Here is a 22,700-nt window from a genome sequence, read left to right as displayed (position 1 = left end):
TTTAGGGGTGAAGATTTCTGGTATTGGGGTTTAAGGATGTCTCGCAGACTCGATGTAAAGTTGAAGGACGACAAGTGAACTTATTCCTAATGGCTTCGGCCCAAAGAATAAAGGAAAAACCATACTTTTTGGGAGGGAAAAAATGCTAGATGGGCCTCGGCCCGCATAAAGAATACGGAGGAGAAATATTAGACTTCGCTTTCTTGGTGGGTGATTGTAAAAGAAAGGTGGGGGCACATGGGCCCACCTGGTGGGGTTCACTCCCCATTTCTTTATTTTTTTTCCTCCCCGTAACTCTCTCTCACTCTCTGTTTCTCTTTGCTCTGCCACCTTCACTCCTTCGGCAGCCGGCTCTCTCCAGGGAGAAGCCGGCGGCGTCGGCATTGGGAGGCGAGGCCGGGCAAGGAGGAGGCGCGGCTCGGGCGGAGGTGCGGCGCGGGCACAGGCGGGGACGGCGTTGGCGTGACGGAGAGGAAGGCGGCGGGCTGGGCAGCGGGCCAGCGCGCGCAGCCGAGGCGCGGCGTCGCCACTCGAGCAGGTGACCATTTTGTTCTGGAAAAAAAATGTTATCGGCAGTTGAGTTTTTCGATCCAACCCTGTGACCGCGATTCCCTGCGATTGAATCCACAGCCACAGCAACTCAAATCTTCCATTTTTTTCCTTTCCTTTTCTTTTTTCATACATTCAAATGGAAGCTTAATCCTAGAAAGAAGGGGGAAAAAAGTAGCAAGGCGTAATAAGGTTGGTTTCTTCTCCGTCACTCCCATCACCTACCAAGCTGATAACTCCTCCCCTCCTGCCGCCGCCACCTCCACTCCACCTCCTTGCCGCTGCCTCTCTTATCACCCCGTGCCAAGCAACCAATCTCGAAAGGTGCAAGCTTTCTCTTCTTCCTGCTTCTGGATCTCGCCAAGGTATGCGTCCACATTTGCTTCGATTTGCGTTCTCCCTCCTCCATTCCACCTCAGCCTCAGGTGCCCTCTCCCCTGATCTACTACTCTTCTGCTGCAGCTTCCTGCTATGGATTCAGGATACTCCGCTACTTTCACCACTGTATTCACTACTTGAATACCAAATTCGTGTTCCTTACCATTGTATCCACTCCAGGTGACTGTCTGCCTCTCTAAATATTTTATCTTTCCATTCATAAACTATTGCAGTGGTAGCACATATTTAGCAGTTTATTATTTATTTTTTCCTTGCTAGTAAAATAAATTCAGTAGGAATTTAATTCACGTCTTGAAATGCCTGTAATAGTCTGTGCTAAGGGCTCGTGTATGCAACTCAATTGTGGCAACCTATAGCTATTCGATTCTCAATAATAAGTGGGAACGGTAGTTGACAGGTCAGAGCTGCTTCATTGATAATTGATACTGTCCAAATCCCATTGTGTTGTCTTAAACTCATGGTCATTATCTGGTTGCTACTATGTAGCTTTCTCAAGACCACTAGTATTTCTGAATCCCGATTCAAGGAGTTGTAGTGTTGCTGATTAGTCTGTTAAATTTTTAAACTTTTGGTTACCATCTGGCTTTAATGAAAAAGCTGAGCTGAATAAGCCTTTTATCAAAAAAAAAAAAGTCTGTTAAATTTAGATGCCTTTGTAGCAGTACTATGACCAGTTTTAAACAGTCAATATTTGATTGCTTATCAAGCTTATAGATGGATAACTCTTTTTGATGATTTGTTTCCACTTACTGTCATGGTTTGTCAAAATCATATGTGTCGTATGTCCCTGCAGAAATGCACTCTTGTTATGTTTGTGGATGTGAGTGACATGTTCTTATTCTCTCCATCTAGGCACTTGATGATCAGAAGATGTCGTCAAACTCCACTCTGACAGAATCCCTTCATGAGAAAACAGTTGTTTTTGGCCTCAAACTTTGGGTTGTAATTGGGATATCTGTAGGAGCATCCCTACTTGGTGTTCTTCTCATCCTTATTGTCTGCCTCACCATACAAACTTGGATCAAGAGGTCACGCAGGACCTTTAAGGAAATTCCAATTAACCAAATACCTTCTGCATCCAAAGATATAAAGGAAGTGAGGGCAGTGGATGACCAATTTTTGCCCACTGATTTTGTTGTACATGATGGGCTTCTACTCACCCTTCAGAATGAACCTGTTGAATCAGTGGATAAAGATGTAGATCAGTTGGCTCAGGAGGACAAGATGAGACAAACAGAAGAGAACAATCTCTCTATTCCTTTACATTATGAGGATAACTATGATGGAATTCAATCTGTTTCCACATGTGAACAGTCTTCCTCGCATGCTCCTGCCGACTCTGTGCCCTTGGCAGGCCTACCTGAGTTCTCTTACCTTGGCTGGGGCCATTGGTTTACTCTCAGGGATCTGGAACTTGCAACAAACTGTTTTTCAAAGGATAACATAATTGGTGAGGGTGGATATGGCATTGTGTACCGTGGCAGGTTATCAAATGGCACACCAGTGGCTGTCAAGAAAATCCTTAACAACCTGTGAGCATTTTTCTTATAACATTTTTTACTGATGCAGTCCATGGGTTAGTTTGCCATAATTCCTTTTACTTAAGCTATGACTGCTTATCTTGTGCAGAGGACAAGCTGAGAGAGAATTCAGAGTGGAAGTTGAAGCAATTGGTCATGTCCGGCACAAGAATTTGGTTCGCCTTTTGGGGTACTGTGTTGAAGGCACTCAGAGGTATGGATATTATTAGGACTCTGCTTAAAATATGACATGTTCTATACTGATACTTTTAGCATGGAATGGGCAAGAACGCCTTAACTGAATTACTTGATTTGTTCAGGATGCTTGTATACGAGTATGTTAACAATGGGAATCTTGAAAGTTGGTTACATGGAGAATTGTCCCAATATAGTTCTCTCACTTGGTTAGCGCGCATGAAAATTCTTTTGGGTACTGCAAAGGCGTGAGTAAATCTATCACTGAATCTAAATTATTGTTTCTTGTGGATACAAATGTGTCCTTTTCTACATCATTTGTCTTCTTCAACATTGTAATTTTGATATTATATGGTGCAAACTGTGAACCGATTGGTTGCATATCTATTCCATTAAATGCCCCAGAGCTAAACATGTGCCCTTCTGATTGATTCACACAAGCACACGATCAACAGACAGCTGCTTTTTAAAAAATTGTTGTGCATATTACAATCTTGACAACCTGTGCATATTACACGTCACAAGTAGTCGTTGTCTACACTGTCATGAACAAAAAACAAGTTTGAATTATATCACGTTGCTGCTTGATAAACACTAATTTGATACAAATTGCCAAATTTGCAGTCTTGCTTACTTACATGAGGCAATTGAACCAAAAGTTGTGCATCGTGATATCAAGGCTAGTAATATATTGATTGACGATGAGTTCAATGCCAAGATATCTGACTTTGGTTTGGCAAAGATGCTAGGTGCTGGTAAAAGTCATATTGCTACTCGAGTTATGGGTACTTTTGGGTAAGTTTTCATGCATTTATATAATTGAGGCATGTTCTCTTTGTGTTACATTCAAATCTTGGCCACTGTAATTTCAGGGAAAAAAATGTTGGTGCTAATCACTAATGGTACTCTACAATTGTTTTATTTTTCGCAGCTATGTTGCACCTGAGTATGCTAACAGTGGACTTTTGAATGAAAAGAGTGATGTCTACAGTTTTGGGGTTGTTCTGCTGGAAGCTATTACAGGAAGAGATCCAATCGACTATGATCGCCCTCCAAATGAGGTAATACTTGTTGATACCTTTTTCCTGTATAGCTGGTTAGCAAGTTATTACATAAAGTATGCAACCAATCACTTGTGGAGTAATTGAGAAACTGTGAACTTATCATTTGACTCGTGCTGTAACACACTTCTGCTCAATTTTAGGTAAACCTAGTTGACTGGCTTAAAATGATGGTTGCCAACAGACGATCTGAGGAAGTTGTTGATCCAAACCTGGAGAGAAGACCATCAACGAAGGAGCTCAAACGTGCCCTTTTGACAGCTCTGAGGTGCATTGATTTGAATGCTGAGAAGAGACCAAGGATGGACCAGGTGGTCCGGATGTTGGACTCTAATGAACCCATTCCTCAAGAGGTTTGATTTGTGAAAAAAGTAAACATGCATACTTATGATTAGTGACATATCAGATGGCTTGTGCATATCTGTATGCGTAAACTCTTCCATTATTTGGCCCTATCGAAAAAGTATATATGAATAATAAGAACAATCTGTGTTGGGTCCCTGCTATATTTGTTCATGTCACAGTAACAATTAGTTAAGATGAACAATAAGAGCAATCTTATCTGATTATATCATATGTATCCATCCCATCAGCATTATGATTTCATAGACTTAACGTGACGTTGATATTTATTATAATGAAATGCTAGCTTTTATTTATCATTGCCACATGTGTTTAACGCATGCCAATTGATTGCAGGAAAGGAGACAACGACAGAACCTCTCCTCTAATAATTCAGAAACTGAGCCATTAAGAGGCAAAAACAGCAGCGGCAAGAGTGATGCCCCGGAAAATGAGATGAGGCCACCTCGGTATAAGAATAAGAGTCGAGCATTTTCGCCCAAGTGAAAGTGAAAAGCATACTACAGTAGGGAGTTTTTCCTGCAGTGCTCTTAATACATAATTGATTGATCAATTGTTTTGTTTCTCTTTTCTGTTTTGTTTTTACTTGATCAATTTTTTGTTCCCAGGAAGGGCTGGGGGTGGCCATTTCTGTTACACATAAATTGTATTTCTTGAAGCATGTACAGAGCCTGGTGTGTGATACATGTACAGTAATAGTTGTGTGTGATAGACAGTTAACGGATGCAAAGGAGAGTTTATGAGAAGTGCATGAAGAAACCATTAATTTTTCATAGTTCTGTATACTCCAAGAGTATAGAGACCCAGTTTGTGTTGTGTATGACAAATGAATGAAGTGAATCTATCAGTCATGGATTTGAGTGTTCTCTTTATCAGCTCTTCAGCCAGGAGATCAAGTCATAAACCATTCATTGAGGTGAATTTCGCAGGTATGGATTTTTCTTTGATAAATCTGTGTTGCTCATTTCTTAATGAATCGAATGTGAATGATAATACATGCAAATTCAATTGGGTGCACACAAGTGACAGGATTCGATCTCACGACCTCCGCCTCATATAAGCAGCGTGCTAGCACGGGGTTTTTACAAGTCACACATTGGCTATTCTGTAGTTCCATTCAAGTTACATCGTAATTACATCGATCACAATTCTATTATATTTTCATTTGATAAATTTTTGCGAGAAAATTTATCGATAGTTGATACATAGAAGTCCCGATTACGAGTAGCAACTTTTGTTGATACACCTCGAACTGCTGTTGTTATACATGCATTAATTTGAACATTGACTAGAATGTTGTCCATTTCTTAATGAAGAATCAAATGTGAAAAATGCAATTGAGTAATGCCTCCAAATAAATAATTAATCAGCGAGCAGTCAGCAGAGTGGCAGGTCAGGTGGAGGTGCCTCGAGCGACTGCAGCTCACCGACGCCGTCGTCGACGAGGAAGGCCATGGCGAGGCCCCAGGTGATGTGCACGTCCAGATGGCAGTGCATCAGCCACACCCCCGGGTTGTCCGCCACGAACCTGATCACCGCCCACCCGTTCACCGGCACGCCCACCGTGTTCCTCATCGGCGGGTCCTCCAGGTTGAACTTGCCCGTGTCCCTGCCGGCGTCGAAGTTGCCGAGCCCCTCCGCGAGGATGTAGAAGTCGTAGCCGTGGAGGTGGATGGGATGGTTCTCGCCGGCGAAGATGTTGGTGCCCTGGAGCACCACCTGCACGGCCGACCCGTACTTGAGCCTGTACACCTTGGTGCCCGCCACCGGCTGCCACAGCGCGCGGCTCACGTTCTGCGCCGTGTAGTCGAACTGCACCGGCGGGTTGGCCGGGAAGTCGGCGGTGAAGACGCCGTTGGCCGCGCCATGGTAGTGCGCCTGAAGGATGGAGGAGGAGGAGGGGAGCACGAAGGAGACGTTGTTGATGCTCGCCGCGAACCGCATCCCGTTCGGCCCGCCGCACTGCTGCCCCTTGGAGCAGTTGAAGAGGCCCACGCCGACGGTGAAGAAGAGGCTCTCGTCCACGCGCGACGGGAGCTCCGCCTTGCGGAGGCCGCGCAGGCTCGTCGTGAAGGCGGTCGCCGTGGCGGTGTCGTTGTACGCCGGGAGGGTGGGCATTGCGGGGCTGGAGCTGCCATTGCCGGCGCCGTAGTCGAAGATGGCGGTGGTGGTGGTGTTGTCGAAGGGCACGCCCTGCGCGCTGGCGTAGGCGCGGGCGGCGAGGTAGTAGCGGCCGGGGGGCTGGTCGAAGGTGACGAGCACATCGGTGGTCTGGCCGGGGCCGAGCAGGAGGACCGAGGTGGTGTACGGCTTGGTGTAAGAGGCGTCGGCGCTGACGACGGTCATGTTGTGGCCGGCGAGGGAGACGAAGAGCTCCGTGTTGAGCGCGGCGTTGATGAAGCGCACAAGATTGGTCTCGCCGGACTTGACCGGAAAGAGGGCCGTGTCCTGGGAGGAGCAGTTGTAGAGGTCGCCGGGCTGGCCGTTGATGGTGAGGGCGTCGGAGATGTTGGGCGCGGCGCCGGTGCGTGTGGCGGCACGCACCACGTCGACGGGGTTCATGTCCCACCACTCCCCTGCATGCATTTCCAAACATTTCACTGCCCGCCCATTTCCTTCTGCCTAAACCACTAACTACTCATTGGTAATTAACGATATATCATGGTGATATGCATGCACAACAAAATACGAGTATGTTTTTTTGCTGATTTTCATTAATAAAAGATAATCAAACATATAATTAGCGTGCTGATACAGTAACAGTTCTTCCGTTAATTGAATTGTACTTGGCTACACAGCATATATGACTAGAGATGGCAATAGATAAATACCCATCGGGTATTGGTACCCCATACCCATACCTACCAGTAAAATTTTGTACCATCAAAATACCCATACCCGTCACGGGTGGAAAAATTTCCCCATACCCATATCCGCTTGGGTAAACCTTACCCGTCGGGTCACCCATATACCCGCAACAGTTTAAACCAATCTAAATTGCATATTTTCCATATAGTATATTACACTAGACACTAGATACTGAAGACATCACACATTTATATAGTGTGGTGAAAAAGGTATGGATGATTTAAATATCTATGGTTTTGGTTAATGGTCTAGGCTAATTTGATATTGAGCTATGACGTGCATTTAAACTTGCGGGTATTTATTACCCATGGGTAAACGGGTATGGGGATCATAAGAATGTTTCCATACCCGCGTACCAATCGGGTGAAGGAATTTGTCCGATTACGTACCAAGGGTGTTATATTTAGTTCATACCCGTACCTTAATGGAGTAAATACCCATCGGGTCTCAAGTCACGGGTCCCCGTTGCCATCTCTATATATGACTTAGCTCTAATTAACATTTTTGCTTGACAAAATTGTAGCAACCTTAAACTAAACTTAGGCTCAAGTGACTCATCTGTGCAAAGTGAAACAGCATAGCAATGTCATGTCTTCAACATTCATTCAAAAGATCAATGCTCCACATTTATCAACACCTAAAGATGCAAAATGGAAAAACTAGGGCCTATATTTGTCGGCCACAATCTCCCAACGACAGCATGAATAAACGCCGAATTATGCGATTTTTATTTCTCAGTTATCTAAAAGTCATACTTTGAAGAGAATTGCTTCGAAGGACCGAAGATAAACCTCGTCAAACGTGTGGGACATGTTGCAAACACTATCCTTCTTGTCTGCTCTCTTTGGCATTGTTTATGTTTTCCTTTTTGAGCTCTTAGGGGCCACCTAGACTATTTCTTCATTTTTTCACATTATCAAGTTAATGTTCATATCTCTCTAGAAAATCCTAATGATTGTATACCTTGGGATTCCCAAATAAAAGAAAATGGATTTTTTAGGCAAAGAAAATGGATTTTTATGCAACCTTCTTTTGTGAATGCCCTTTCAAGAAAGGGAACCCCTTCTTTTGTTAAAGAAAATAAATCATGCATTACTATAGCATGCAAAACTGCATCCTTGCATTGCAAGTTGATTCCAAAAAAACTTTCTTAATCATTGGGAGCAAGCTTTAGAGACAAACCTCAACTGATGTTCTAAGAGAAAGATGATGCCTTAGTTCTTAAGTATCAGATACATTTAGGAGTATAAGATGTTTTGCAAGAGCAGTTGGCTGTGAGAAATGGTCATGCTTTCAACAACAATCTTGCATAGGTAGCATGTGCTTGTTTAGGTGTTGGTATCCCACACGTCAGAGTTATGATTAAAGAAGGAGAGGATCTCAGAGGCGTGCACAATGATGAAGTTTTTGATCTATAAACATGGTTAGCTAGCTTTTCCTTGCGATGGATCATGTATATATGTCTCTTTGGAAAGATATGATGGTTACTTAGTTGCTTGGTAACCCTGCCCTGCCCTGACCCGACTCATGCATGCATGTGTTTGACTTTGAGCAAAGCAGCTTGTAAGTTGGTACGAACCAACCTAAGGCTACAAAGCTGTGGTTGATGACAATGATCATGGCCGTTAACATGCGTGAAAAGCAGCTATATTATAACAGTTTGGCTCCACATTATGGCAATGGTACCGACCAATTGTGGCTTTCAGATCGATCAATTCCAATAAATTAATCTACTATAACTATCAGTAGCTAGCTGCATTCTGTTCCTGATCATGAAGAAATTAAAGAAGCATATATGCAGCCTCTTTTGCTCTATAGATCTTCTGTTTTTTCGGCGAGGAAATACTTTTGACCAGTAAGAGGAGTGCAAGTGATTGGCCATGAGAAATTTTGGTGACGATGGTTGTACAATTTTGTCGGTTGGTAATGTATCTATGTACAGTTAAAATTTTAGACTAAAGTTTTGGTATCTTAAGTGGTTTTCTTAATGACTGTAAAATTATGCATATTTTGTATATGTTTCTAAATTGAGCAATTTTACAGTCCAACAAAAAGTATCTCGAGGTACCGGTATTTCATAGTACCAAATTATTTCTGATCGTTCGATTTAACAGTGCACATCCTACTTATCTAGATGAGCTTTACTCTCATCCTTCCTTTGGTACCTTGAGGTACCAGGTACCAAATCGTTTTCCACCAGATCTAGCTGAGTAGGATGTGCACTGTTAGATCCAACGATCAAAAACGATTTGGTATCTCGTGGTACCAAAGAAAGGATAGGAGTAAGAGCAATTTTACAGTCCAACAAAAAATAACAAAAAGTACCTCGAGGTACTGGTACGTCGCGGTACCAAATCATTTCTAATCGTTGGATCTAACCGCGTATATCCTATTCAGTTAGATCCAATGGTGAGAAATGATTTGGTACCTCGAGGTACTTTTTGTTGGACCGGAGTAAATCTCTAGGAGTAAAGCTCTAGCTAGATCTAATGGTGGAAAATGATTTGGTATCTCGAGGTACCGGTACCTCGAGATATTTTTGTTGAACCGGAGCAAATCTCTTCTAAATTCATTAGGATTCATAAATATCTAGAGAAAAATAAAACATTTTATTAGTAAATATAGGCATATAAACATTGTTGATGATAATCAAACAATTTGATTTGAAAGAGAGTACATTTATGGTGGGTACGTTCTCTCTATTTGTCAATCAAAAGTACTAAATATTACGAAACGGAGCGAGTAAAGCTGTGAGAAGCTGATAATTACTAAAGTAATAGCAGATATTGTAGGCAGAGAATGCAGTAATAGTAGTGTTACCAAGCAGGATGGGGGCGAGCTCCCCTGCAGGCTGGGCGTCGAAGGGATAGTTGGTGCCGTCGCGAGGGCGGATGAGGAGGGCGCCATAGACGGTGGCGCGGAGCCAGGTGGAGTGTGCGTGCCACCACAGGGTGCCCTCCTGCCCGGCCACCGTGAAGCGATACCGGTAGCTCTGCCCCGGCCTCACCGGGCACTGCGTCACGTACTCCGGCCCGTCCGACCACCCCGTCCTCATCTGCCGCACGCCATGCCAGTGCAGCGTCATGTTGTATCTGCCCCGGTTTATGAGGTTGATGATGAGCGAGTCCCCCTCGCTGATCTCCAGCGTCGGCCCCGGGAACTGCCCGTTCACCGTCATCACGCTCTGCCTCTTGCACAGCCTCTTCACCGTCGCCTCCCTGATCTACGCATGCATCATTCATTAATAGCAACCAAATTGTTTTAGTTATCAAGTTACAGATCGAGCTAACTGCATATAAATATCACTCACCACAAACTCATGGTATTGCTCCTTGGCAGCAGCCAGCTGGGAGCAGAGCAGCGCGATCAGCCAGCAATAGCATGCACACCCACTCCTTGACATGCTGCCTCAAAGTCTGAAGCTATCTGCAACTCGATCGATTGATCGACCACAATGCTTCTTGTCAGCAACCAAACATCAAGCTAGATGCAAGCTTGCAAGACGTACCTGAATTGATTGTGTGCAGCATATATCTGTTGCAGTACACCTCACCCTTTATATAGAAGAAGGCTTGCCGACCAGCATCATGACAGTATAGTAGTATATATAATGAAAAAAGTAAAGTAGGTCGGTCCTTAAACTTGTGACGTGGTATCACTTAGGTTCATAAACTTAGAAAGTGTACGTTTAGGTCCATAAACTCGTTTTAATGTCTAAAATCATGGACCTGAATGGTACGTTAAAACGAGTTCATGGTTCTGGATGGTACATTTAAAATAAGCTCATGAACCTAGATGATACATTAAAACAAGCTTATAGACCTAAACGTCCATTTTTTAAGTTTATGGACCTAAATGGTATCGCATCACAAGTTTAAATACTGGCCATGTATTTACTCTAATGAAAAGAAAGGAACTAGAGGTGGTAGACATCGGCCGTTTGCATGCTTTATGGTTGGAAAGATTAGGCCTCCAGAATACTTGATTTTCTTGTTAATCTACTTGGCATCATTTCACACTTGCGTTTGCACTCTTAATTTCAATCTCCTCCCTCGATCACTCCATGGTCCATGGATTAGTTGTCAACGTACGTGACAGTGAAAATTACACTCATTCAATATATATGTCCTCCCATTTCATTCCATAGCTTTCTGCAAGACTAATACGTAGTGCATTTTGCTACCCTTTTGGTTACCAACTGATCGTGTGATGGAATATTTGCGCTTCAGGTAACTTGTGTGATCATGCGTCCAACACAAGTTTTCCCCCTAGGGGGACTACACGCAATCATAAGAGCTCTCCAAGACTCAAGATCTTCTTGTGCTAAAATTAAACAAACGAGACATATCCTACTGTGTTGCATGATGGATTGCAGTGTTAATTCAACGTATGTGTGCATTCCTAATACCTTCCTTTGCACTGCAAGTATTAATTTAATTCATAATGTGGTATTGTGATGTCGTTGGTTCTAGCTTGTCCTACAACTACTGAAGAATTAGTGAATCGAGACGCACAACTTCACCTAGCACTATCTACTGCAACAATCTTAAGACTTTCAAAAAAAATAGGGAGAACAAAAGTGTATGCAAAGTTGCAAACTATTTAGCATGTCCATTTGTTAAGTACTTAATTTCAATTCTTAAAAAGGGTGCTTAAAGGTATGATCTCTCAGTATTTTTATACCATGCATAAATATAATAGAGATATTGTATCCTGCAAGTGCATGACCTGCCATTTCTTTTATTTGGTGAGCCTTCTGTATCAAGAAACTCTGACCACTAATTGTGCTGATCTTTTCTCCCATTTCAGGGGAACCATGAGGAATGAATTAATGAATCATTTCCAGTGGATCCACTTGTCCCACATATGTCGCCACAGGCAAAAAAAAAAAAGGGAAAGCGCATTTAGCATTTGCTGGAGATAGATTTTCATCCCTCGATTAAATATCTACCCATTTCTTGCACATCATCCAGTAGCCATAACAAAAATTCAAAAAATATTGACAAGATGGATTAATATAAGATATATCACTTCACAAACATGCAAGAAAGGAGTGGATATCCAACCAAGTGATGAAAAATACTTTTTCCATTTAGTTTAGAATAAAATACTGCATTTTCCTGAGTCCAAGATAATTTTTTTGTTAACAGGATGGGCTATTCCAAATCTCTATGTCCCCCATGTCAACAATGGTTAAGTGCTTGGTTAACAACTTTCGTTTCTTCTTTTTGACTATAGAATCAATCCATGAATCATTCCATTGCTTTCCATCCTTGTCCAGCATATGCATAACTAATCTGTGGTTAGTAATTTTACTGCTTAGTATTTGCTCTGGTATTAGTTGTTGGGATTGTGTTGTATATATTTGCATGGTGTTTATTTCTGTTTGATCACACCATTCCATTTCCTAGAGACCAAATGGGCATCTCTCTAGATGGTCTACCTTTTGTTGCTTATGGATCTGGTCCAAGGAACCTAGTAGCTAGATGTGATGTACACTAAAGTTAACTTGGCTGTGGAGGTAGAGATCAAACGTTTTTAGAACTATAATTTTTTTTTGAAGAACTACAGTCTACATGTACTTATACATATTAATTTACCTATTAAATAAATTCTGGTGATACATATACTTTTTTGGCAACCAATAATATGTATAATTCAGACTAATGAAGAATGGTAAAAGAATTCTCTCTTCAATAAAAGAAAAAGGAGCTATACTATTGGTTGAAAATATTTCTTCAACCTCAGTTCAGATCTATATAAAGGTCAAATCCTTGTTCCATCTGATGATTCATTTCCACAACCTCTGATTGGCAAAAGTATAGCAACAAGAAGTGCTAAACTTCTAAGTGCTAGCTACCACATAAGCAACCGCAAGGACTGTTCAGTAGGCAAACATCCAATCCCTTTAGCTTTATGCGGTTTCTTCAATTCAAGGCAATCTAAAGTCAAAATGCTAACCTAGGAATAATCTTCACGATGAAGGAACGTTCTATTGGCATGAGATGAGAAGGCTGATTTTCTTGGTTGGGAAATATTTTAGGCTGAAGCTGAGATATAGTTTTATACTAATTTGGAGGCATTCAACAACCCTGGTGCTCCACTACTTGTCCTTTCAAAATTGAAAAGATGCTTCACGTGTTGGCGCATAAACTGAAGATTTCACTCGACTAACCAGGTAAATCTGAATCTGAACAATTCGCTGCATTGTAAATTTCAGACAAAAAATATTAATGATTATTGATGGTTGATTGAATTATCTCGACAGCGGTGGTTGGGATCCAAAGGAGTACGCAGTTATGCAACCAACAAGCATGAATCCTGACCTCATGACACACATAACTTGGTCACTGTCACTAATATTCTAAACCTTCATAATCTTTGTATGATAATATTTCATAGAAAAAGGGTGGGGGAATGAAGATATTGGAGAAAAAGCAGCATTAAAACAATTCAAATAACAGATTGTCATCTTTGTTGCACAAAGTTAGGTGCAATAATAATTACTTTGAGATGTCAATTTCTTATGACATATATCAACCAAACTTGCATTGGAATGCTAGGATTGGTTCAGGGAGTTGCATATAGTAGTGAATATCATCATTGTCCTTAATTTACAATTAGCTAGAAAGGAAAATATGTAGTCTGTCAATACCCAATATTTTTCGTCCAGGAATTTACTGTCTGATTTTGTAAAGAAGTTGGGCTCAAAGTCACGACAAGAGCTATCAAAAGGGCAGCTAACTGAACGAAAGGGTGTTCAGGTGGGTTGTTTTACGCGAACATGCATGGTCATGCTTCTTTCTTGAGGCGACAGTTTCAATCTTGACATATGCAGCTACAAGCCTGCAACAGGTGTTCAGTTATAATGTCAAATTGTTTGGTACTAGTGATTAACATGGTGTGGATTTACCTGCCACAGCACAGTGTAAAGAAGGTTTAACATGTAGTAGCATACAACTGTGAAGTACTAGGTCAGTAGAAGACTAATCTTAATATTTTCTCAAAAGGAAAACTACCGGCAGAGGGAAAATTCAACAGATTGTTTGATCTGCATGTCTTGACTACTTGTTTTGAGTGGACTGTGACATCTCTAACGACCGAAGCTGTGCGTTTTGACAAAATGGTACCGGCGCAGAGTTTTTTGGCCTTCTCTGAATAAGGCCAGCAAGTACATTCAGAAAGCTTGATTGCTGCACATTTTGCACCTTCCTTTGTTTCCGAGGAACAAACTTTTATTCTATGTTTGCGTGTTGCTGGAGATAAGCATGCTACTAGTTAAACAAACAAATAGATAGAGCTTAGTGTGATAATATCTTATTATCTTGTAAGCTTTTTTATCCCCTTTACAAACGGTCTCACAGCTATCATATTCTATCAATTAAGAAGTAGTGCTTGTGGAAGAAAGAACAAGGGTACCTTAAAACGCTGGAAGGATAATGCCGGCAATGGCATGCGAGAAAACCCAACGACGGCCCAAGATCGTCTCTCCGCCTCCACGTGCCTCCCCTCTTTTCCTTTGGGCTTCAGTGAAGGTGTTTGTCTGATTGTTCACTTGATCGGATATGCACTAGTCTCATACTCTAACGTATAGCTTGTTTTACAGTTTTTCTTTTGTCAGGGAATATTCATGTTACGACTGCATTCAAAACTTGTTCAGCAATATACATCTACCAAAATGGGCGTGGGCCAAATGTGATTGCTTTTTTGCCTTCAACTTTAAGTTCACTAGATTCTTAAATGCAGATTTCTTTAGATTGATGTAACCAGTTGTTTGACCACACCTTATCTGTTTCAGGGAAGATGCAGTTGTATAACCTTGCTACAGAAGAAGATAGATCAAAGCTACTATTCTAGCAATAAGATATTCTTGGTGGCTATCTATGTTCTACTTACGTATTATCGTTTTGTCATCGGTTCATCTCTCTTTTTCAATTTCCATTCTTTCTTTTTTGCGAATATGTAATGCTCTATCCTAAACACGCATTATAGGAAAATCCAGGTCGTTACAACAGTATGAGCATGTACAATAGTAGACTATAAGCCAGCTATAAACATATTTTAAAGCGATAAGACAGGAGAGATAAGAGCAATATGCTACTAATTTGTAGCTAGCTACAGTACGCTCCAAGATACAGTGTATGTATGACATGTGGTACCATGTATTAATATTTTTTAGCTAACTGTTATATGAATTGACTATTAAATTAACTATAGATGAATTAAAGCTAGTATTTGGCTATACTATTGAACTTGCTCTAAGGCCGTGTTTGCCTCTACCTTACCTTATCCCATATTACCTCGTTTTTCACGCGCACGCTTCCCGAACTGCCAAACGGTTTAATTTTTGAGAAAATTTTCTATAGGAGAGTTGTTTTTAAAAAATCATATTGATCTATTTTATAATTTTTAATAATTAATAATTAATTAATCATATACTAATCTATTACTATGTTTTCCGCGCCAGATAGCTAACCTCAAATTTTCCAATGCCAAACACGGCCTAAGTATCCTTAACATTTATGTGAAATATGCTTAAGTTTTAGCCCATGATTAGTCATAACTGCTATAGTACTCACATGTGTTAATGACAGATTAATTAGGCTTAAAAATTCGTCTCGTGGTTTCTTGACACCATATGTAATTAGTTTTTAATTAGTCACCAAAATAGTCTTCCGACACTGTTGAAACATCCGATGTGACACCCAACCAAAAGGCCCTACTTAGTTGGCAAAAAGAAAATTTTTGCATGTCACGTCGGACATTTGACCAGATATCGGATGGAGTTTTCGATTACGAACGAAAAACGAATTTCATAGGTCATCTGGAAACCGCGAGACGAATTTTTTGAGCCTAATTAATCCGTCATTAGCACATGCGGGTTACTGTAGCACTTATGGCTAATTATGGACTAATTAGATTCAAAAAATTCGTCTCACGATTTTCTTCATAACTGTGTCAATTAGTTTTTTTTATGTTTAATACTCTATTTAAGTGTCAATAGGTTTGATATAATGTTTTTAGAAAAAAAAAGAACTAAATGGGCCTAAACAAGCCCTAAAGTGGGTCCGATGGGTGCCAAATAGTCGCCGAACAACCCCACTATGATCCAATCGTACTGTGTACGACTGAAAACCTAATAGGATCCTATGCATGCGTCCAGGAGAAGCCGGGCAAATTGGGTTGTGTGAGTGAATTTATTTAACTTTAGGAACACAACCGGTGATAGGATTGATCACTAGAGTTTTTTTATTCCTAGATCATTATTGGACAACAGAAATGACCTTTTGGTGCGAACAATTAACCCCGTCAATTTTTTTTATTTTTTTATATCCAGCGTTTGACCATCCGACTAATTTGAAAAAGTTATTAAAAAACTCAAAAAAATTAGTCACGAGTAAAATACTATTCATGTTTTATCATCTAATAGCAATAAAAATATTAATTACAATTTTTTAAATAAGACGAAGAGTCAAACATTATATAAAAAGAGTAATTTTATCATCCTTAAAGAGGTACCAGGAGGTACCACTGTTTTTTACGTAAAATTTGATATCTCTTAGTACTAATTTTACATAAAATACAGTGATACCTCCTTAAGGACGTGAAAAATACTCATATAAAAAACTAAAGAATGATCTTATTTTAAGGCAGAGAGTAGTTTCAAGTGAAGATGACGAAGGTTTGGATCTAATTGGCTATACTTATACATATAATTTTCTCCTAATTTTTATTCCATGCAACTATGGTGTTCGAGGATAGACCATGTGTCCCATAATTCTCTCTTCTTTTGAGGACATATGCAATGGTTCAAACAAGTGTTGTCTAATTTGATATATACAAATACTCCCTCTATTATCTAATATAAGACGCAACTACTGCCACAACGATACAACCATAAAGAAAGAGTTATAACCACTTTCTCATTTCTCATTTAGATTACCTAGTTATATATATGCATGGGTGTAATATGGTTAAAAGTTTTGATGGTGAAGAACATAAAATAAATCAAATTTAGAGAAAAAATATATGCTAGTTAATGTATGCTCGCATGCACACCTTATATTATATGAAACGGAGAAAAAAATAATTATGCCTTATATTATGATATGGAGGAAGTAGATGCAATGTGCCGTCTATTTTGGTTCTATATATATACACACTATAAAATATGGATTATTCCATAATATCAGGAAATACTATAGACTAATTTACAAAAGAACTATATGGCAGATTCGCTGTCATCACCACTAGAGACATTTAAAATAGTATAGACACACATCATATTTAATACACTAGTTTCTATATTTTGTATTTGTGACGTGTATACCAATACATGAAGTTTTCCTATAAGACAAGTTGCGTGCATCCTAGGAGCACATATCGAACAGTAGATAAACGAAAAGAAGATGACCGATTTTTTTAGTTAGCGATGTCACGTAAAATAATTAATTTGACATTAATTCATATAAACGACTGTGGTCTCGCTGCCGTATATGTCCTAAACTTCTGTTTAATTCTAACTAGAGCCAGTCACGTTTCTTTTTTCATTCTTTTTCTCCTCTACGTTAGCTTTTATAGTCTATTAGTACCACCTCTATTCTAAGATGTATTTTAGTATCGTTTAGATTCATATGAATGATATATAAAAACAATATATATTAATTAATGGATGAATATAAATATAACTAAAATGTCTTATGTACGAAACAAATGAAATATTATACTGGCTCTAATAATTAGTTCAACTAAAACATACTGCTAGACTTATCATAGGGTTTATAGAAAGTGCATAATACTACGATTGTTTTGTGCCTTAAAAATATGGGTTTTATGAAAACTAAAACTTTTTTATAGGAGTAGCAGTTAATAGCACAGATTAATGTATAGGAATTTTTTGAGACATTTGCGAATTTTTCATTTTAAAAAGATAAAATTTTCGAAACGCCGACCGGCTCGATGCGTTGACAGGAACTGATCTCCAGCTGTAAAAGAACACATTGCGTATGTTTTGGGTTTTGAGGGCCGAAGAGCGATAGCATAGAGGCAAAAGGGTGAGAGCCAAGAGCAAAACCCTCGCCGCCGACCGCACCGCACACCAATCCCTAATCCTCGCGGCCGCGGCCGCGGGCACGCCCCCAGCCCGCTGCCGTCTCCGCCACCGGCCCGTGTTCGCTGGGTGAGGCGAGGAAGGCGGAGGCGACGCCATCATTCTCCCCTCCGGCGGCCACCTTCTTGCTCTTCGGGTTCGGTTCTTGCCTTCTTGGTGCTCGGCTCCCCTCCGGCGGCCACCTTCTTGCTGGTACTGGTACTTCTATCTCTTCCTTCCCCTCACCTCTTACATATCCTAGGGTTCGGTTCTTGCCTTCTTGGTCCTCGGCTAGTGGTAGCAGCGGTTGCAGCAAGAGCGAGAACGCGCAGGAGGCAGAGCTCCTTGTCTTGGCAAACGGTACGACAACGCCCGTACCTGGCCGCCGGCGCTGGGGTGATTGCACGCGACGCACGGAGGCAGAGCTCCTTGTCTAGATATGCATATGCTGCTGCTGCTGCTGCTGCTAGATCCTTGTTGTAATAGTATATGCACTGGTAGGCATCTATCTAAAAAAATGTGCACTAATAGATGGCGTCTCACAACATTGTCTTCAAAGTCTGTATATCAACAGTCCAGTACACTGGGTGGTTCAACAACTACGTGCTTAGTGTATGGTTTGTAGAGCAATGAGCTTCAGCTTTTGCTAAAACTGATATTTAGCGCATCTTTCATTTTTTATCTGCTTGTTGCGGTGGAAAGAACATTTCTTTACAATATATCTAATTCGTATCTGGAACCATTATTTATTTTCACCGTAGTGTTGCACTGAATACTGAGTTCTTATATTATTAAGCAACAAGCATCGAATGTTATGGAGGTACAATTATCTCTCATCATTTGTTTGAAACAAATGCTAATTGTGTTTCAGGGACATATCTCCGCACTCACATTTCTGTTAGTACTAAATTATCAGATGATGGCAGTGCGCAGCCTAAGGTTGCTGGGAGAGCCCCACATGGCCAAAGTCAGCATTAAGCATTTGCTAAGGTTCAGGGGTATGTCAACTGCTGATAATTTAGCCATGCAACTTAAGAGCTATCCCAGACATGTACGCAAGCTGCCACGGTGGATAAGGGAGGCTCAAGAACCTCGAGTTCACACAAGAGATGACATTTTTGAACATGTAATGAAAATGTCAAGTGAATTCAAGCTCCTTTGTTCAGAAAGCATGCAGATACAAATCTTTGAGGAGGAGATAAAGCCTTTCTTGGTTTCGAGGTGCCTTCTCTGTCCAGTGCCCATGGGAAGCCGTTTGTTTAAAGAGATGCACCAAATGATTCATGGAACTACTCACCAATTTCCTCACTATCTAACATCGAAGACTTTGATGAGAATTCTTATGACTCGCAGTCGCATGGATTGGAGAGCCATCCTTGAGTGCTTGGTCAGCCAAAGGGTCATGGTGATGTTGGATTGGGTAAACGAGCTGTCAATTGCTGAAGTACTTTTCTATGACCATGGGTTACTGTTGGCACCGCAGTCTGGAGCATTACACGATCAGACTGTGTACAAGGGTGAATGTGATGCTTGTTATCACAAGCCATTGAAATCTGACAGCACCACAAAGGGTGAAGCAACAGTGGCTTCAGTTATTTGGAAAACCACTGGTTCCTCCGCTGATCTATTGGAATGCCAAGTCATAAAGGGTTTATCTTGCAATAGCTCGGAACATGCTGAGGCTATTGGACTACTTGGTCTCCTTACAAGAGGAAAAGAGCTTGGGATTAAGAAGTTTGATGTCGTTACTGACAATGAGGGTATATGCAACATTATGATGGGGAAACGGGATGTCTGTTCCAGCAAAAATGCAGACACCTGCATGGCGGCTATTCAAACTGCGAAATATTATGAGACTTTGAAGTGTAGGTGGGAACCACGGGAAATGATTGATCATGTTAATGATATTGCCAGAGCAGTACACATGTCAAACACTGATGATTTGCAATTGACAGTCATATTGGAGTCGAAATCATCACAATTTTGGGGCAAGCCATTCCTCCGTGTCAAGCAAGGTCGTAAGGAGACAGAAGACCGCTTAGGTAATATTTGTTGCATTGTCATCAACCCATACATCCTAGGTTTATGTGAGAAGATTTTGCCTTATTCTAGATTAATGTGGTAATTTTCAACTCTTTGGACTGCTTCTAGGAGAGCCTCTAGTTAGTGTGATGGAAGAATTTTTTTTAAACTTGTCTTATTTGTTGCATTTTACACTATCTTTTCTTTAATGTAGGAAAGTGGAAGATCAACCAGCCTCCTGCTTTTGCTACCAATGAGTATTACATGAAGGTCCAGAGCAAGTTGGAGAAAACTGATTCTTTTGAAGGACTTTTGGATGTAATTGATTCTGATCTGATTCTTGTCCTCGCTTCTGATGTGTCAGCACAAGAGGTTGTACTTGAACTAGTGGCCTTGATTCTGTGTTATAATTGTTTGCATCTGACATGTCATCATTGCAGGTTTTAACCACATTAGGGGCAGATTACTGTCTCTCTATTTGGGAATCTGGAGCCCTAGTTCACGAGACTCTTGGCACTACTGACCGCAGAGCACATCTGCTAATCAATCACAATAGTGTTATTCCATTGTTTGCGGCGAGCAAGTGCTTAATGATTGTGTATGACAACCCACCGCATTCAATCCAGTACCACCCCGATCAAGATGTTGCAGGTGTTAAGTGTGTGCACATTGTTGAACCTGGAAATAAGTCACATTCAAATTCAATTCCCTGTTCAGCACAAGAGGTTGATCCCTTCTTATATGGGTTTTTCCAACAATCTGGTAAATTGCAGTTACTACCTTGCTATTATAAGAGAATAGCTGCTTTAATTTTTCTCCTATGTGAAGAATAAACTAATGCATGCAAAATTCTGCAGGAAACTAATGCATGCAAAATTCTGCAGGCAACAATGGTGCAGGAGGTTCCAAGGGTGTTGGGGGAAGAGGCAAGTGCTAAGCAGTCCTGTCTGTCTTAAACCGCTTCTTGTTCATCCACCTAATAGTTAACTCGATTCTCTTTTGATGTAATGCTTTGCAGAGGAAAGTTGAGCTCTACTCAGTGGAATGCCGATTGGAAGAGCACTACCGGACGATGAAAGTTCTCTGCCTTGTTCTATACTTTCTATAAATTGGCTTCCCTGTGGTGAAGGGATGGTTTTGGGAGAGTTGTTCTTAAGTATAGTTTCATTAATGACCTATGTTAGATGCAGATACGGGTAGGAAAATTTTGCAGTTTCGACTACTAAATTTGACAAGTCTATGTAAACGATTAACGCTGTTAGAACTCATGATGCATTGATTACAGTCTCATTGACATTTCACCTGATTTTGTATTCTAGCGTTCTAGCGCAAAGTATTTTGGTCCTCCGATTATGTCGAGACTTGATGAATATCAGTTTTGTGATGGCAGGTTCTGTGCAAATATTATGCTGCTGGAGTATTTATTACTTAACTGCAGTGCTATCTCTTTCCGCAATCAATTTTGTTTTTTTCCTTTTTTTTATTTTTCCAACTTGTTTCGACTAGTAGCGCTGTTCCATTCCACTGGTGCATGATTTATTATTAGTACTGGTAGTGCTAGACTGTTACTGGGAGCACTGCGCCATATCAGTTTTGTAGTCTGTTGCAAAGCACCAGATTTTGAGCTTTGCACTAGAAAGCTTTCGCGCGCTGCGCGGTAACGGAGGTTTGTTAGCCAAGACGCATGTTAACACAGCTTACCGAAAGCGTTTGCTTATCTGGACGTTTAGCTAGCTTGTGTGGAAACAAGTGGTGGTTTCAAACTGTTATTATGGACTGATCAAATCAGACATGAAAATATAGCTGGTAACACAAAGGGGCATTTTGTTGCAGAAGTGAAAGTAGTTGGATTCAGAACGGCAAACACCATTGACTGAATATACATGCATATTACTCCCAATGTTTCATAATATAAGATGTTTGTCTTTTTTCTTATAATGTTTAATTATTTGTCTTATTCAAAAGAACTTTAAGCATGACTTGTTATTTTTTATATTTGTACTAAATTTTTAAATAAAACGAATGGTCAAACGTTATAACTAAAAAAGTCAAACATTTTACATTATGAAACGGAGGTAGTACTTTCTAGGGGTAGTTTTGAGAAGCTCCATATTTCACATAGTATCTCCGTTTCATAATATAAGATTTTTGACTTTTTTATTGTAGAATTTAATCATTCGTCTTATTCAATAATTTAATACAAATATAAAAAATGACAAGTTGTTCTTAAAGTTTTTTATGGTAAAGTAAGTCACAAGCAAAATAAATGATATTTTCATAATTTTTGAATAAGACAAATAATCAAACATTAGAAAAAGAAAAAAATCAAACATCTTGTATTACGAAACGGAGGGAGTATAAAAGTTAATTATATTTCACTTAAAAAATTGGTGTATGAATTCATTTACAACTTGCCTATTTAAGTACTTCAAGCTCGCATGCTGGGCGGATGCTAGGGTACGCCACGTCGGCGTTTTTCCTGTTCATGCATAGTTCGCTGTTATGGCTAACTACTAGCTCCAATTTATCTATAGTCAATTTATATAATAGTTGCCTACAAAAATTAATAGATGATCTCACATATCATATACACATTGTGTTTTTAAGTCCATACTATAGCTGGCTACAAATTAC

The 22,700-nt window shown here is 40.4% G+C and overlaps 3 protein-coding genes across 5 annotated transcripts; 2 read left to right on the top strand and 1 right to left on the bottom strand.

Moving 5' to 3' along the window:
- Positions 1-407: 407 nt before the first annotated feature.
- LOC102700385 (probable receptor-like protein kinase At5g18500) lies at positions 408-4,953 on the top strand. The gene is made up of 9 exons (XM_040529288.1): positions 408-914; positions 1,012-1,107; positions 1,801-2,480; positions 2,578-2,682; positions 2,789-2,911; positions 3,288-3,458; positions 3,595-3,724; positions 3,868-4,077; positions 4,424-4,953. Exons 3-9 carry the CDS (start codon positions 1,819-1,821, stop codon positions 4,571-4,573), a joined length of 1,551 nt encoding a protein of 516 aa, XP_040385222.1. The 5' UTR covers positions 408-914; positions 1,012-1,107; positions 1,801-1,818; the 3' UTR covers positions 4,574-4,953.
- A 100-nt stretch (positions 4,954-5,053) lies between these two features.
- On the bottom strand, positions 5,054-10,515 carry LOC102700761 (putative laccase-17). Its single transcript, XM_040529289.1, has 4 exons — positions 10,464-10,515; positions 10,266-10,381; positions 9,776-10,178; positions 5,054-6,663 (listed from the first exon to the last, which is right to left on the bottom strand). Exons 2-4 carry the CDS (start codon positions 10,356-10,358, stop codon positions 5,465-5,467), a joined length of 1,695 nt encoding a protein of 564 aa, XP_040385223.1. The 5' UTR covers positions 10,359-10,381; positions 10,464-10,515; the 3' UTR covers positions 5,054-5,464.
- Positions 10,516-17,987: 7,472 nt separating this feature from the next.
- On the top strand, positions 17,988-21,514 carry LOC102699913. 3 transcript variants are annotated; one of them, XR_001551539.2, is made up of 6 exons: positions 17,988-18,257; positions 18,916-20,086; positions 20,281-20,438; positions 20,507-20,828; positions 20,924-20,992; positions 21,085-21,514. XR_001551539.2 is itself a non-coding variant. In XM_015842981.2 (6 exons), the coding sequence occupies exons 2-6, from the start codon at positions 18,961-18,963 to the stop codon at positions 21,093-21,095; spliced, it is 1,659 nt and encodes a 552-aa protein (XP_015698467.1). In that variant the 5' UTR covers positions 17,988-18,257; positions 18,916-18,960; the 3' UTR covers positions 21,096-21,514. The 3 variants fall into 3 exon arrangements, 2 of the variants coding, with proteins under 2 accessions (XP_015698467.1, XP_015698468.1); XM_015842981.2 differs by having other exon boundaries at positions 20,951-20,992; XM_015842982.2 differs by lacking the exons at positions 20,924-20,992; positions 21,085-21,514 and adding an exon at positions 20,898-20,923 and having other exon boundaries at positions 20,507-20,829.
- Positions 21,515-22,700: the final 1,186 nt, after the last annotated feature.

The sequence above is a fragment of the Oryza brachyantha genome, chromosome 12 (assembly GCF_000231095.2).
Source record: "Oryza brachyantha chromosome 12, ObraRS2, whole genome shotgun sequence".
NCBI classification, from domain to species: domain Eukaryota; kingdom Viridiplantae; phylum Streptophyta; class Magnoliopsida; order Poales; family Poaceae; genus Oryza; species Oryza brachyantha.
The sequence above is the reverse complement of the archived record's forward strand: the minus strand, read 5'-3'. Positions and strand labels throughout refer to the sequence as shown.